The sequence below is a fragment of the Bufo bufo genome, chromosome 1, assembly GCF_905171765.1.
Source record: "Bufo bufo chromosome 1, aBufBuf1.1, whole genome shotgun sequence".
NCBI lineage: Eukaryota > Metazoa > Chordata > Amphibia > Anura > Bufonidae > Bufo > Bufo bufo.
Genome location: NC_053389.1, coordinates 168,954,515 through 168,970,896, shown reverse-complemented (window position 1 = coordinate 168,970,896; position 16,382 = coordinate 168,954,515). Strand labels below are relative to the sequence as shown.

General features: G+C 43.6%; 1 protein-coding gene across 1 annotated transcript; it reads right to left on the bottom strand.

Annotated features, from left to right (window-relative positions):
- Positions 1-3,110: 3,110 nt before the first annotated feature.
- LOC120998070 (stromal cell-derived factor 2-like) lies at positions 3,111-15,113 on the bottom strand. Its single transcript, XM_040428586.1, has 2 exons — positions 15,066-15,113; positions 3,111-3,667 (listed from the first exon to the last, which is right to left on the bottom strand). The coding sequence occupies exons 1-2, from the start codon at positions 15,111-15,113 to the stop codon at positions 3,380-3,382; spliced, it is 336 nt and encodes a 111-aa protein (XP_040284520.1). The 3' UTR covers positions 3,111-3,379.
- Positions 15,114-16,382: the final 1,269 nt, after the last annotated feature.

The following is a 16,382-nucleotide window of genomic DNA, read 5'->3' as shown; positions in this document are numbered from 1 at the left end:
GCACTTCTGTAGTATACAAGGTGACAACACTGGTCTCCACCAGAGAGGATGCCGAGTAGGATGCTGGAGCCACAAATTCTCCAGCACAGACTCAGCAATAGCACAAATGTCTGCCAAGAGTTCCAAGGACTGCCCTGGAGCCAGGTTACATAGGAGCAGCAGGAAAATATTATTTCTATTCTCCCATGGTAACATTTTTGGGAATTACTGACCTAATGGATAATTGGAATGAGAGTTTCCCTTTAAAGTAAGAGCCTGGTACGTGTAGTTAATGTACTGAGAACATGTCTACACACTTAGTCCACCCCTCTGAGTTTATGTAACAAGAAGCCACAGATTTCTAAAATCTCCCATTGCTGACACTACAGCCTGAGTCCAGCATTCAGACAGAATAAACATTAGGCAAAATTTATCAAAACTACTACAAGAGAAAAGTGAGAAGTCGCCCAGGGAAGCCAATCAGATTGCAGATTTCATTTCCCAGCTAGCCTCTGAAAATGTAAGAAGCCAATCAGATTATAGATTTCATTTCCCAGCTAGTCTCTGAAAATGTAAGAAGCCAATCAGATTGCGGATTTCGTTTCCCAGCTAGTCTCTGCAAATGTAAGATCTGGAGTCTGATTGGTCATTGTGTTTATTAGTCGTTCTAGTCACTAAGCTATAATTACATTCCTCATTTTCAGCTCCTCCAGAGACATCCTGCCAAGCGCTTAGGAGTCCACGGGAACATCCGAGGCCATCATTTCTTCCAGCATATTGACTGGGTCTCTGTGGAAGCCCTTCGGATGCCCCCACCACACATCCCTGTAGTAAGTAAATGAAGAGAAGCTCTTCCCTGCTCTACATACACGTTATATACTGTATAGGATTCTCAATGTCAGGGGTTTGATATAGGGTGGCTACTGGCTTCATCTCAGAAAGCCGGACCTCACTCACCACGCCCCCAAACCGATAAACCACGCCCACATCGATAGTTGTTGAATGAGTAAGATGGCATGTAAGATGCTTTATACTCCTCCAGAAAGACTATATCTTATTATGGTGGAGGATGAGTACATAAGGTGATCATATTATATGTGAAAATACTACCACCAGAAGCTTCATATCAGGTCTGTGACCGCTTGTGATGATCATATTTTCATCTATTTATTTGCTTTTAGCCATCTACACCTCAACGCCGTGCCGGGCGATTCAACCTGCACAGAATGGAGGCAGCAGCGGCCAAGAAGGGACCTTTACCATCTAAACATCAGGCCATTTTCAGAGGGTTTTCATTTGTCACCCGGTAAACCCTCCACCCGCTCTAATGTCATCAGAGCAATATGTCCTCCTGAGCTCCTGGAGACGGACAGAAGAACAGACCCAGGTATATAGCTGGAAATAAGTGGTGTTCCTATACAGCTGTATGAATTTCCTAATGATTCAAGATTTAAGGTGCTCCAAATGTCAATTTAAATCTAGTAGGAGTCGGAGTATTTTTTGCCGACTCTGACTCCAGGTACCCAATGTTGCCTCCGACTCCTCGACTCCACAGCCCTGCATTTGTGTGCTAAATATGCATCTGATGCTGTACTTTGATCTGATACTATCTATCCACATCTGCGTTGTCGGGTCCTCTGTCACAGATTCTGTCAAAAAGACCAGACAAAAAAGTCCTGCATGCTGGATTTTTTTGTGTCTGGTAAAGAAGCAGCATCCAGAGCAGACCCAGTTATAGTTAATGGCGCTTGCTTCGTTCTTTTACTTTAAGATTTGTGCTCAATTTAGCACTTCCATTATATTTGTTCTTCTGCTCCGGTGAAAGCAGAAGACCAGAGTGTGATAACGCTCTTGTGAACCCAACCTAACAGCAATAGTGCTGTGCCCTCTGTATATCTTTTACCCTTCTCTCAGTGCTTAGTTAACGCCCTGCCCATTTATATAATGGACATGTAGGTCTGTAATTAAGTTATACGTTTAGTGAGTAGGTATGTATAGAGAAGAGTTGGCAACTCTCCTGAAACATACAGGAGGCTCCCAAAAAGGGAAGACCTCCTGAATTCCCAGAGGGGTTTGTAAATCCCCTCACAGGGCATGAAGGACACATCATGAAAGGGGTGGGGGCATACATGGAAGGTGGTGGAGTCTTAGGAAAAGGAGTGTGTCCACAATTTTCAAAAATTTCAGGGTGCAACCACTTATTTGTAGCAGCTCCCGTCCCAGCCACCTCATATCTGCACTGCATGGTTGTGTAGGTTGTTGGATATTGCTCAGCATCCTAGTCTTCTAGACCACCCCACAACACCCAGGCCTACAGATGCATATACCCTGCGCAAAGTGTGAACACAGCCTTAGCACAGCAAGGTTAAAGAAACTATCTGTATTGGAATCTGTGAAACAATGATTGTTCTTATACCTGCAGTTACAGTTTAGTATGGACGCAGTTTCCTTATAAAATTAGCTGATCGCCGCTGGTCTGGCTTCTCTCACCTCAGGCAGGGGCAGCTGTGGCCAAGCAACATTACATGCTCGTTTTTTATTCAAATCAATGCCTGTTCATATGGGCCCACCAGGAAAGGAGTTCTATGAAGTCCCTATGAAGTAGTAGGACATATGGACAAGGGTTGTTCTGGACATTTATAGCGTATCAACAGCATATGGCAATTATGTCCAATAGGTGCACCTCCCACCTCTTGTACCCACTACCCTCTCAAGAATGGGGCTCCACCATGAATGGAGAGTACACCCCACAGCTTTTTCCATTCACTGCAATGGGACTACTGAATATAGCTGAGCCCTTGCAGCTCAATTCATGGAAGACTTGTATTTTTGAGACAGATGTCGGTCCAACCTTTTTGGCACCCACATCTAAGGAATATTTATGGCATATCTTGTCGCCATACCACAAATGGTCAGATGGGACAACCTCTTTACAAGCATATACATACATTACAATGTAAGTATAACAGAATATCTGCAGTTTTATCAAGCTAAACGTATGATAAGGATAATATAAAAGTGACAAAAACAAAACAAAACATGGGATAAGGACAAAAACTAAATAAAATTGAGAACCACAATTGAATTTTTTTTATATAATTTTAAAAACCATTTGCTGCAGAGACGATAATACAGAATGATATTTTTTTCAACTGCAGTCATGCTCACAGATCAGTCCGGCCCTTTGCTGCCATAACATAAAATATGAAATAATAATAATAATAATAATAATAATAATAATAATAATAAATGACACAAGGGTGCAACATCCAAACTGTGCCCCATATTTCACTGTTAATTGCTCTTCAAAGTGTACTTTGTGGGACCCTGGAGAAATCCTCAGGGAAGTCAACACTGTATGGTTAAGAAGACTGAAAGACCTAGACCAGTCTGAGTCCTATCATAACTCGGAGTGAGTGAAGTCAGTCCGTGGAGGTTCACTAGGTTTCATGAAGATACCTTCCATCACTTTCCAGTAGTTATGTGGACCTGCGTAGGTCATGCCATACACTTCTCTCTGTCCATTTATAGGACGCCCATATTGTTCTCCTGTGACAGACAGCAGTACGTTTGTAGACGCGTGCTTGAACCTCACTTCTTCATTGCGCTGCCAGAATTCCCCATTGCAGAGTACAGTCCAGTCATCTAAGATATCTCCTTCTCCATCGTCTCCAAATGCACTGACCTCCTGCCAATAAACAAGAGAGAAATATGTCAGGGATTACAATAAAGGAGTTTTCCCACTGACAATACATATCCCCTTAACCACAAGTGTCTGGTCCCTGAACGGAGGTCCAAAAGTGCCCCATGAGAATGGAGCAGTGGTTTGCATGTATGACCACCACACCATCAACAGTCCCGTAGAAGTGAATAGAATAACTGCTGTGGTCACGTGCTGGGTGCTTGAAAACAAAAGGACCACCAAAGTGTCAGTGATTGATATCCAGGAAAAGGAAGAGGTGAGTGTGTTTCTTTTTCTGCTCGATAACATTTATAGCGGATTTATTTTTATTTTTTTATGACCACATTAAAGTGGTTGTCCACAGCTGAAGAAATATTAGAAGTGATAAAGAACCTCCCTAATCGCAAGTCACCTGGTCCTGATGGTCTGCCATACCTTTACTACAAGACATACATAGACACCCTCCCTCCGTACATGGTCAAGATATTTAATTCTTTCCTGGAGGGCTCTCCTATACCAGAGACAATGCTTCAATCCTTCATCACCCTTATTCCAATACCTGAGAAGGATCATATGGATTGCTCCAACTATCGTCCTATAGCCCTCCTTAATTCAGACTTAAAGATATTTACGAAACTTCTGGCGAACAGGCTTGCTAGCCTGCTCCCGAGCTTGATCCATAAAGATCAAGTCGGCTTTGTATTAAATCACCAAGGGGGCGATAACACGAGAAGGGCTATAGATTTGATAGACATCATTAACAGACGGAAACAGCAGGCGTTAATATTGGGCCTGGATGCAGAAAAGGCCTTTGACCGCCTAAGCTGGCCTTTTTTGTTTTTTACATTGCGGTGTTTTGGTATAGGGGGGCCTTTTATGAATGCCATTTGTGCTCTTTATACCTGCCCAACGGCCTTTGTAAAAACGACACATGCCCAGTCCAACATGATAACTATTCGGAACGGAACTCGACAGGGTTGCCTGCTATCCCCCCTACTCTTCGTACTCTGCATAGAGCCTTTAGCAGCATTAATACGGGCCCACCCTGATATTCAAGGAGTAGAGGTCAATAAGGTGACCTTTAAATTATCACTCTTCGCTGACGATATACTTCTTGCCTGTCACGGCTGAGGATGGGGAAAATCCTCAGCCGTGCGATGCCAGATGATGTTGTGGCTGCTCGGCCAGGACAACAGGATTAGGGAGCAGGTCACCTCCTAAAGTGTCCCTAACGCTGACCCTGTCTCCTACCTGCATGGGCCGACCTTGATGGTAGGAGGACCCATGCGCAGGAACCTCGGATCCCTAACTCACCCTCCGACCGGTCCCTGGGCTAGGAGTCAAGGTAAGACGGCCTGTTCCTATTGGACACGGAGGAACAGGGGTCTCACTGGCCAAGCTGCAGGGAAAAGGGGAACACAAACAGTCTTACGGATATGGCAGGTGAACTATCCGAGTTCGACCTACCTGCCACAGCCTTGCTGACTGGATCCCTGTGCAAACAGGAATCCAGATCCATAAGCTGCACTAAACAACATAAGGAAAATCCCAACAGACATCACATAGACATCACACATAAAGATGAACATAACCTAAATGTGACATTATATTTTATGAACCACAAGGGTGGCTCTCACTGGCAGTTGGTAAACACAGGAGGCTGCTCCAGCTAAGCATGGCTGGAGAAACCTACTGAGCCATGCCAAACACCAAGGCTATATAGGCCTAAGAGGCCACACCCAACAGTCAGACACACCCAGTGACATCACACACACTGGGAAGGGAGTTAACCCTTCCAGCACCACAGGAAAGGGAAAACACCAACTTAAAGGGGAAGTGTCAAAACGAAAGTCACACTGTGGCTGTTGCCGCAAGCAACGACATGGGTGGCTACCATGTCCTGGGAGTCAGCCCGAAGGCCGGGACACTGCCACCACATGTACACACTATACAAAACGTTGCTGCGAGCAGCCACAGTGAAGGGAAAGGTCTCAGTGCACACGTAACATAAACAGTGCACACCATACATACATACACACACACCTAACAAAGCGGTAGCTAGGTGTAACCGCATGAAGATGCCGCAAGCTGCCTAGCACCAGCTCAGGCTGCTATCTGCGACAATCTGCAAACACTTGTTGCCCGCGGCAACCACAAGTGAGGCCACACACAAGCAGCCCTCACCTGTGGTTGAACAACCAAAAACAAACCGCAGGCAACCGCATGCGGTTAAGGAGTCACGGTCATGGCCATGGCCGTGACATTGCCTTGACAAACCTACATACCTCGTTACCAAACCTATTCCAGACGTTAAGGGAATATGGCAGACTATCTGGCTATAAGATTAATACATCTAAAACAGAGGCTTTATCGATTAATATTTCACCAGATATATTGAGTACTCTGCAAAGCAGTTTCCATTTCAAGTGGAATGATACTACCCTTAAATATTTGGGAGTGAAATTAACAAAAACATATAATACTCTCTATGCCCATAATTCTTTACCCATTTTTCGGGAACTTAATTCGCTCATGACTAAGTGGATGCCCCTGCCGATTTCTCTACTAGGGCGCATTGCCCAAATTATTATATGTGATGGAAACTATTCCAGTTCCCATACCTAAGAAGGATTTGAGAGCCTTGGTCTTCCATCCTCAGGTTTGTCTGGCATGGAAAAAGACACAGAATTTCTCGCAGCACTCTTACCGCCCTCAAGTCGCAAGGTGGTCTTGGACTCCCTGATGTAACTACATACTACTGGACGACACATCTACGTCGTATCCCCGCATGGTCTTCCCTCCTAGCATTCTCTAGATGGATGGAAATTGAGAAGCTATGGTTGGCCCCTACTCACCCTAATGCCCTCCTGTGGTCACCATTACCGGCCAACTGTATGGCCCACTTGTTGGGTCCTATGTCCCTAACATATAATATCTGGAACAGTTGCAAACAGAAATTCCCATTGGTATCCGATAAATCTTCCATGACCTCGTTTTTATTTAATCCCTTATTCCCATTAGGGTTACAGCACACCTTTTTTAAGCCATGGTTTTCTAACAAACTATTTAGATTTGGAGAAAATGAACAGATGGCTCACTATGAAAAATCACGCTAGGTGCTCTGGACAAAAAGAGTCACCCCTTGCTCTTATTAAAGGGAATCTGTCACCTGCTTTAACCATTTTTAAGCTGGCACCATCACTATGTGGACTAAAGTACCTTGTTTCCAGCAGTCTTCTTTTTACTTGATTTCGTTTTGTAGTTTTGATATAAAAGCGCTTTTTCTGATATGCTAATTAGGGTCCACGGAGCCCAGAGGGGCGTTTTTTTTCCCTCTCCGGAGCCCAGTGACGCCCCCCTGCAGTGCCCAGCCCGCCTTAATTTGAATTCCAAGAATGCCTCCTGATCATCAGATAACCTCCCACAGCCCGGCAAATGGTTCCGCCGACTCCCCACGTCATAGTCTACCTTATAGAAATGCCCGTCCTTCTTCCTGTCTGCGGCCGGAAAACTCGCGCAGGCGCAGTACCGTCTGCGGCCTGCGCGATCATCAACGTCCTGAGGGCAGCAGCGCTCAGGTCACATCACTGGGCTCGGCGCATGCCCAGTGAGACTTTTGAGGCTGTTGCCCTCAGGAGGTTGATGATCGCACAGGCGCAGGCCGCAGGCGGTACTGCGCCTGCACGAGTTTTCTGGCCGCAGACAGGAAGAAGGACGGGCATTTCTATAAGGTAGAATATGACGTGGGGAGGGGGCGGAACCATTTGCCGGGCTGTGGGAGGTTATCTGATGATCAGGAGACATTCTTGGAATTCAAATTAAGGCGGGCTGGGCACTGCAGGGGGGTGTCACTGGGCTCCGGAGAGGGAAAAGAACGCCCCTCTGGGCTCCTTGGACCCTAATTAGCATATCAGAAAAAGAGCTTTTATATCAAAACTACAAAACGAAATCAAGTAAAAAGAAGACTGCTGGAAAAAAGGTACTTTAGTCCACATAGCGATGGTGCCAGCTTAAAAATGGTTAAAGCAGGTGACAGATTCCCTTTAAAGTAAATAGTGAATGGAAATTGGACCGTCACTCAAAACACCAAGAGAGATGTGGAACCAAACTTATTTATTCAAACACAATAAAATAAATCGAGTGTATATACTGGCATCAATAATACAGTTTTATCGATAGAATATCGATTATAAAAAAATGGATTTTTTTATAATCGATATTCTATCGATAAAACTGTATTATTGATGCCAGTATATATACACTCGATTTAAATTATTTAGATTTGCTGATATAGTGGAGTATAGGACACTTGAGATTATACCATTTGAGTCGCTTAGGGAAAAATACGATCTACCTGAATCCTCTAGATGGCAGCATATACAAATTCAACACCTGCTTAGAACCTTATTTAACCGCTTGCCGCCACGCTAACGCCGAAAGGCGTCATCGCGGCGGCTCCCCCAGGCTACGCTAACGCCAATAGGCGTCATCTCGCGTGAGCCGAGATTTCCTGTGAATGCGCGCACACAGGCGCGCGCGCTCACAGGAACGGAAGGTAAGAGAGTTGATCTCCAGCCTGCCAGCGGCGATCGTTCGCTGGCAGGCTGGAGATGTGTTTTTTTTAACCCCTAACAGGTATATTAGACGCTGTTTTGATAACAGCGTCTAATATACCTGCTACCTGGTCCTCTGGTGGTCCCCTTTGTTTGGATCGACCACCAGAGGACACAGGTAGCTCAGTAAAGTAGCACCAAGCACCACTACACTACACCCCCCCGTCACTTATTAACCCCTTATTAGCCCCTGATCACCCCATATAGACTCCCTGATCACCCCCCTGTCATTGATTACCCCCCTGTCATTGATCACCCCCCTGTAAAGCTCCATTCAGACGTCCGCATGATTTTTACGGATCCACTGATAGATGGATCGGATCCGCAAAACGCATCCGGACGTCTGAATGAAGCCTTACAGGGGCGTGATCAATGACTGTGGTGATCACCCCATATAGACTCCCTGATCACCCCCCTGTCATTGATTACCCCCCTGTCATTGATTACCCCCCTGTAAAGCTCCATTCAGACGTCCGCATGATTTTTACGGATCCACTGATAGATGGATCGGATCCGCAAAACGCATACGGACGTCTGAATGGAGCCTTACAGGGGCATGATCAATGACTGTGGTGATCACCCCATATAGACTCCCTGATCACCCCCTGTCATTGATTACCCCCCTGTCATTGATCAACCCCCTGTAAAGCTCCATTCAGATGTCCGCATGATTTTTACGGATGCACTGATAGATGGATCGGATCCGCAAAACGCATCCGGACGTCTGAATGAAGCCTTACAGGGGCATGATCAATGACTGTGGTGATCACCCCATATAGACTCCCTGATCACCCCCCTGTAAAGCTCCATTCAGATGTCCGCATGATTTTTACGGATGCACTGATAGATGGATCGGATCCGCAAAACGCATCCGGACGTCTGAATGAAGCCTTACACTGGCATGATCAATGACTGTGGTGATCACCCCATATAGACTCCCTGATCACCCCCCTGTCATTGATTACCCCCCTGTAAAGCTCCATTCAGATGTCCGCATGATTTTTACGGATGCACTGATAGATGGATCGGATCCGCAAAACGCATCCGGACGTCTGAATGAAGCCTTACAGGGGCATGATCAATGACTGTGGTGATCACCCCATATAGACTCCCTGATCACCCCCCTGTCATTGATTACCCCCCTGTCATTGATTACCCCCCTGTAAAGCTCCATTCAGACGTCCGCATGATTTTTACGGATCCACTGATAGATGGATCGGATCCGCAAAACGCATCCGGACGTCTGAATGAAGCCTTACAGGGGCATGATCAATGACTGTGGTGATCACCCCATATAGACTCCCTGATCACCCCCCTGTCATTGATTACCCCCCTGTCATTGATTACCCCCCTGTAAAGCTCCATTCAGACGTCTGCATGATTTTTACGGATGCACTGATAGATGGATCGGATCCGCAAAACGCATCCGGACGTCTGAATGAAGCCTTACAGGGGCATGATCAATGACTGTGGTGATCACCCCATATAGACTCCCTGATCACCCCCCTGTCATTGATTACCCCCCTGTCATTGATTACCCCCCTGTAAAGCTCCATTCAGACGTCTGCATGATTTTTACGGATCCACTGATAGATGGATCGGATCCGCAAAACGCATCCGGACGTCTGAATGAAGCCTTACAGGGGCATGATCAATGACTGTGGTGATCACCCCATATAGACTCCCTGATCACCCCCCTGTCATTGATTACCCCCCTGTAAAGCTCCATTCAGATGTCCGCATGATTTTTACGGATGCACTGATAGATGGATCGGATCCGCAAAACGCATACGGACGTCTGAATGAAGCCTTACACGGGCGTGATCAATGACTGTGGTGATCACCCCATATAGACTCCCTGATCACCCCCCTGTCATTGATCAACCCCCTGTCATTGATCACCCCCCCTGTCATTGATCACCCCCCTGTCATTGATCACCCCTCCTGTCATTGATCACCCCCCTGTCATTGATCACCCCCCTGTAAGGCTCCATTCAGACATTTTTTTGGCCCAAGTTAGCGGAATTATTATTTTTTTTTTTTCTTACAAAGTCTCATATTCCACTAACTTGTGTCAAAAAATAAAATCTCACATGAACTCCACATACCCCTCACGGAAACCAAATGCGTAAAATTTTTTAGACATTTATATTCCAGACTTCTTCTCACGCTTTAGGGCCCCTAGAATGCCAGGGCAGTATAAATACCCCACATGTGACCCCATTTCGGAAAGAAGACACCCCCAGGTATTCCGTGAGGGGCATATTGAGTCCATGAAAGATTTAAATTTTTGTCCCAAGTTAGCGGAACGGGAGACTTTGTGAGAAAAAAATTAAAAATATCAATTTCCGCTAACTTGTGCCAAAAAAAAAAAATTTCTATGAACTCGCCATGCCCCTCATTGAATACCTTGGGGTGTCTTCTTTCCAAAATGGGGTCACATGTGGGGTATTTATACTGCCCTGGCATTCTAGGGGCCCCAAAGCGTGAGAAGAAGTCTGGTATCCAAATGTCTAAAAATGCCCTCCTAAAAGGAATTTGGGCACCTTTGCGCATCTAGGCTGCAAAAAAGTGTCACACATCTGGTATCGCCGTACTCAGGAGAAGTTGGGGAATGTGTTTTGGGGTGTCATTTTACATATACCCATGCTGGGTGAGAGAAATATCTTGGTCAAATGCCAACTTTGTATAAAAAAATGGGAAAAGTTGTCTTTTGCCAAGATATTTCTCTCACCCAGCAAGGGTATATGTAAAATGACACCCCAAAACACGTTCCCCAACTTCTCCTGAATACGGCGATACCACATGTGTGACACTTTTTTGCAGCCTAGGTGGGCAAAGGGGCCCATATTCCAAAGAGCACCTTTAGGATTTCACAGGTCATTTACCTACTTACCACACATTAGGGCCCCTGGAAAATGCCAGGGCAGTATAACTACCCCACAAGTGACCCCATTTTGGAAAGAAGACACCCCAAGGTATTCCGTGAGGGGCATGGCGAGTTCCTAGTATTTTTTATTTTTTGTCACAAGTTAGGGGAAAATGCTGATTTATTTATTTATTTATTTTTTCATACAAAGTCTCATATTCCACTAACTTGTGACAAAAAATAAAAACTTCCATGAACTCACTATGCCCATCAGCGAATACCTTGGGGTCTCTTCTTTCCAAAATGGGGTCACTTGTGGGGTAGTTATACTGCCCTGGCATTCTAGGGGCCCAAATGTGTGGTAAGGAGTTTGAAATCAAATTCTGTAAAAAATGACCTGTGAAATCCGAAAGGTGCTCTTTGGAATATGGGCCCCTTTGCCCACCTACGCTGCAAAAAAGTGTCACACATCTGGTATCTCCGTACTCAGGAGAAGGTGGGGAATGTGTTTTGGGGTGTCATTTTACATATACCCCTGCTGGGTGAGAGAAATATCTTGGCAAAAGACAACTTTTCCCATTTTTTTATACAAAGTTGGCATTTGACCAAGATATTTATCTCACCCAGCATGGGTATATGTGAAAAGACACCCCAAAACACATTCCTCAACTTCTCCTGAATACAGAGATACCAGATGTGTGACACTTTTTTGCAGCCTAGGTGGGCAAAGGGGCCCATATTCCAAAGAGCACCTTTCGGATTTCACAGGTCATTTTTTACAGAATTTGATTTCAAACTCCTTACCACACATTCGGGCCCCTAGAATGCCAGGGCAGTCTAACTACCCCACAAGTGACCCCATTTTGGAAAGAAGAGACCCCAAGGTATTCGCTGATGGGCATAGTGAGTTCATGGAAGTTTTTATTTTTTGTCACAAGTTAGTGGAATATGAGACTTTGTATGAAAAAAAAATAAATAAAAAAATCATCATTTTCCACTAACTTGTGACAAAAAATAAAAAATTCTAGGAACTTGCCATGCCCCTCACGAATACCTTGGGGTGTCTTCTTTCCAAAATGGGGTCACTTGTGGGGTAGTTATACTGCCCTGGCATTCTAGGGGCCCGAATGTGTGGTAAGGAGTTTGAAATCAAATTCTGTAAAAAATGACCTGTGAAATCCGAAAGGTGCTCTTTGGAATATGGGCCCCTTTGCCCACCTAGGCTGCAAAAAAGTGTCACACATCTGGTATTGCCGTACTCAGGAGAAGGTGGGGAATGTGTTTTGGGGTGTCATTTTACATATACCCATGCTGGGTGAGAGAAATATCTTGGCAAAAGACAACTTTTCCCATTTTTTTATACAAAGTTGGCATTTGACCAAGATATTTATCTCACCCAGCATGGGTATATGTAAAAAGACACCCCAAAACACATTCCTCAACTTCTCCTGAATACAGAGATACCAGATGTGTGACACTTTTTTGCAGCCTAGGTGGGCAAAGGGGCCCATATTCCAAAGAGCACCTTTCGGATTTCACAGGTCATTTTTTACAGAATTTGATTTCAAACTCCTCACCACACATTTGGGCCCCTAGAATGCCAGGGCAGTATAACTACCCCACAAGTGACCCCATTTTGGAAAGAAGAGACCCCAAGGTATTTCGTGATGGGCATAGTGAGTTCATAGAACTTTTTATTTTTTGTCACAAGTTAGTGGAATATGAGACTTTGTAAGAAAAAAAAAAAAAAAAAAATCATCATTTTCCGCTAACTTGTGACAAAAAATAAAAAGTTCTATGAACTCACTATGCCCATCAGCGAATACCTTAGGGTGTGTACTTTCCGAAATGGGGTCATTTGTGGGGTGTTTGTACTGTCTGGCCATTGTAGAACCTCAGGAAACATGACAGGTGCTCAGAAAGTCAGAGCTGCTTCAAAAAGCGGAAATTCACATTTTTGTACCATAGTTTGTAAACGCTATAACTTTTACCCAAACCATTTTTTTTTTACCCAAACATTTTTTTTTTATCAAAGACATGTAGAACAATAAATTTAGAGCAAAATTTCTATATGGATCTCGTTTTTTTTGCAAAATTTTACAACTGAAAGTGAAAAATGTCATTTTTTTGCAAAAAAATCGTTAAATTTCGATTAATAACAAAAAAAGTAAAAATGTCAGCAGCAATGAAATACCACCAAATGAAAGCTCTATTAGTGAGAAGAAAAGGAGGTAAAATTCATTTGGGTGGTAAGTTGCATGACCGAGCAATAAACGGTGAAAGTAGTGTAGGTAAGAAGTGTAAAAAGTGGCCTGGTCTTTCAGGGTGTTTAAGCACTGGGGGCTGAGGTGGTTAAAGACACGAAGGTATCTACTCCGACAATGTTTGAGCGATTATGTAAACTCTCGACCTCCACCAAAGGTCTCATATCAGACATGTATGTTCTTCTCTCAACTCCGGAATCCCCACGGATTATACGCCATGCATATATGTCTAAATGGGAGAGCTATTTGGAGAGGGAAATACCACAGAGTGACTGGAAGCTTATAGGGCGTAGAGCGGCAATGACATCCACATGTGTGACTTATAGAGAGAATTCATATAAGCTTTTGATGTTTTGGTATCACACACCCCAGTTGCTTAAACACTTGAATCCTACTGTTTCTAATACATGTTGGAGGTGCGGCTCTGGTCCAGGGTCTTTGTTTCACATTTTCTGGGACTGTCATGCTATATTCCCACTATGGAGGGAAACCCAACACCTTATTCTGCAACTAACTAATGTAAAATTCTCACTCGACACTCCAACGGTACTAAAGAAATATGTACTCTACTTAGTGCTTCGTATATTGTCGGCAACTAGACGCCTTATAGCTAAATACTGGAAAAGACAGGACATACCGACTCGGCCTGACCTAATCTCCAGTGTTATGGATGTTAGACGAATGGAACACCTAACCGCGCTTATCAATAACACTACAGACAAATTTCATAAAGTATGGCAGCCGTGGGACACATTCACAGAGATCATTGTGTAGCATTCCTTCCCCCCTTCCCTCTACCCTCTTGTGTCTTGTCTTTTGACCATTGTAACTCAATTGTTATATATTACATAAACATATTCGAGGACTGTTCTTGTCCAGTTATATTACTATTGGGTTCAGCCTCTTTGGTTGTAAACTAGCATGCTCAAATCTACCTTTCTATTGATTGTGGTTTATACCAATATGTGTTGGCAGAAATGGAACTGCTTGGTATGCATTTTTGAAAATTATTTGCAATGTCAAATCTTTCATGTATGCTGGTCACTTGGATGTTAACAGATTTCACAAAGAAATGTTTATGTTTCTTATATACTTCCTTCAATAAAAAGACAATTATAAAAATAAAAAAAAGTGGTTGTCCGGGTTCAGCTCTGTCATTTTTTTTCCTCTCTGATAATATATATTACAAAGTTTCTTATATTCACCCATAGAAATGATTTATACAGTTTGCTGAAGGTACGGTAACCATTTAAAGCATTCCTTAGTTTTTGTGAAACTTTAGCTGTAGTACCACTTTAAATCATTATCCCATAGACCAGGGGTGCACACAACCTTTTTTGGTCTGAGGGCCGCATTGTCACAACGCTCTATTTCAAGGGGCCGCAAATAAAAATAAATGTTGATGAGCGCTCATTTGCATCGGCCTATTACACGGGCCAATGTAAAGTGATTGGGGAGGAGTGATCGCTATCACAGTCCTTCCTCCTTCATTTAGTTATATTGATTATCGGCAGCACATCCCTGATTACACAAAGATGTGCGGCGCGATTATACCGGCCAGTTATTATGAATGAGGTTCTTATGAAGAGATTTCCCAGTGAAAATGAATTTCGAACACGTTCCTGCAGCATGGCCCCTTAAATCAAAGTTAAACTTACCTGCTCCCCTGCCGATGCGGTCCTCCGCACTGCCCCTGCTGCATCCATTTTCCGGTACCCGCGCTGTTTTCACCTGGCTGTGCATGGCCATGGTCACATACACCTCTCAAGCCAATGACTGGCTTCAGCGGTGATGTGGCCACAAGCAGCATGTCACCACTGAAGCAAATCATTGACTGGAGTGGCGTATGTGACCATGGCCATGCACTGCCAGGTGTAAACAGCGCGGGAACCGGAAGATGGAGGCAGCGCAAAAGACCAGGGCGGCATGGAGCAGGTAAATATAAATCTTTTAATTCAGGGGCAGTGCTGCAGGAACCTGTTAAAAAGTCTTTTTTACAGAAAAAAAACAGTAACAGTGGCGACATTTCCTTCCATCCTGCCTCCTATTCATAAATCAGAGCTTTCCTTTACTGCAGAGGCTGGCGCTCATTGGTTATTACCACCTCCTGCCCCCCAGTTACAGGCGCCATGTAATAACCAGTAAGCACTTTACCTTACTAGTGGGGAAAGTGCTTATTGGTTAACACTTTAATAACCAGGCCTGAACAGTCAATTTTTTTGTGATTTAGCGCACGTGGTGGTTCAAACATTTGGAACTTTATGTTTTATGTGTCGTGACTACCGAAATAATTTTTGCAACAATTTTTTACTTGACACATAGGGCCTTATAATTTATTTATTTTTTTTATTTGGGGGGAAAAAACTGTACAAAACATTTTTTTAAAGTATTTTCAAACTATAGCTCTTTATTCATTAAATATGAAAAAATTGACACCAAAATAAATTACTCTAATTAGTTCCCTATTTTGTGTCAGTTGTTTTGTTATCTAATAATATGTATGGTTTCACGTGAATAGGGCGATAATGGTGACCGTTTTGGTTGGTGTGGGTGTTTTGTCTTCTATGTATTTTATTATTTTTTTGTGTTTTTAACCTAATTTTTAATATATTTCTGCTACTAAATATATCCCCCAAAAGGTAATAAAAAGACCTTTGGGGGGACACTGACACTTTGTTAATTTTTCACTTTTTCCTTTTATTTGTATTTTATTATATTTTTTTTATAACTGGTTTATTACTTTTTTTTTTTTTTATATACACTGCTCAAAAAAATAAAGGGAACGCAAAAATAACACATCCTAGATCTGAATTAATTAAATATTCTTCAGAAATACTATGTTCTTTACATAGTTGAATGTGCTGACAACAAAATCACACAAAAATAAAAAAATGGAAATCAAATTTTTCAACCCATGGAGGTCTGGATTTGGAGTCACACTCAAAATTAAAGTGGAAAAACACACTACAGGCTGA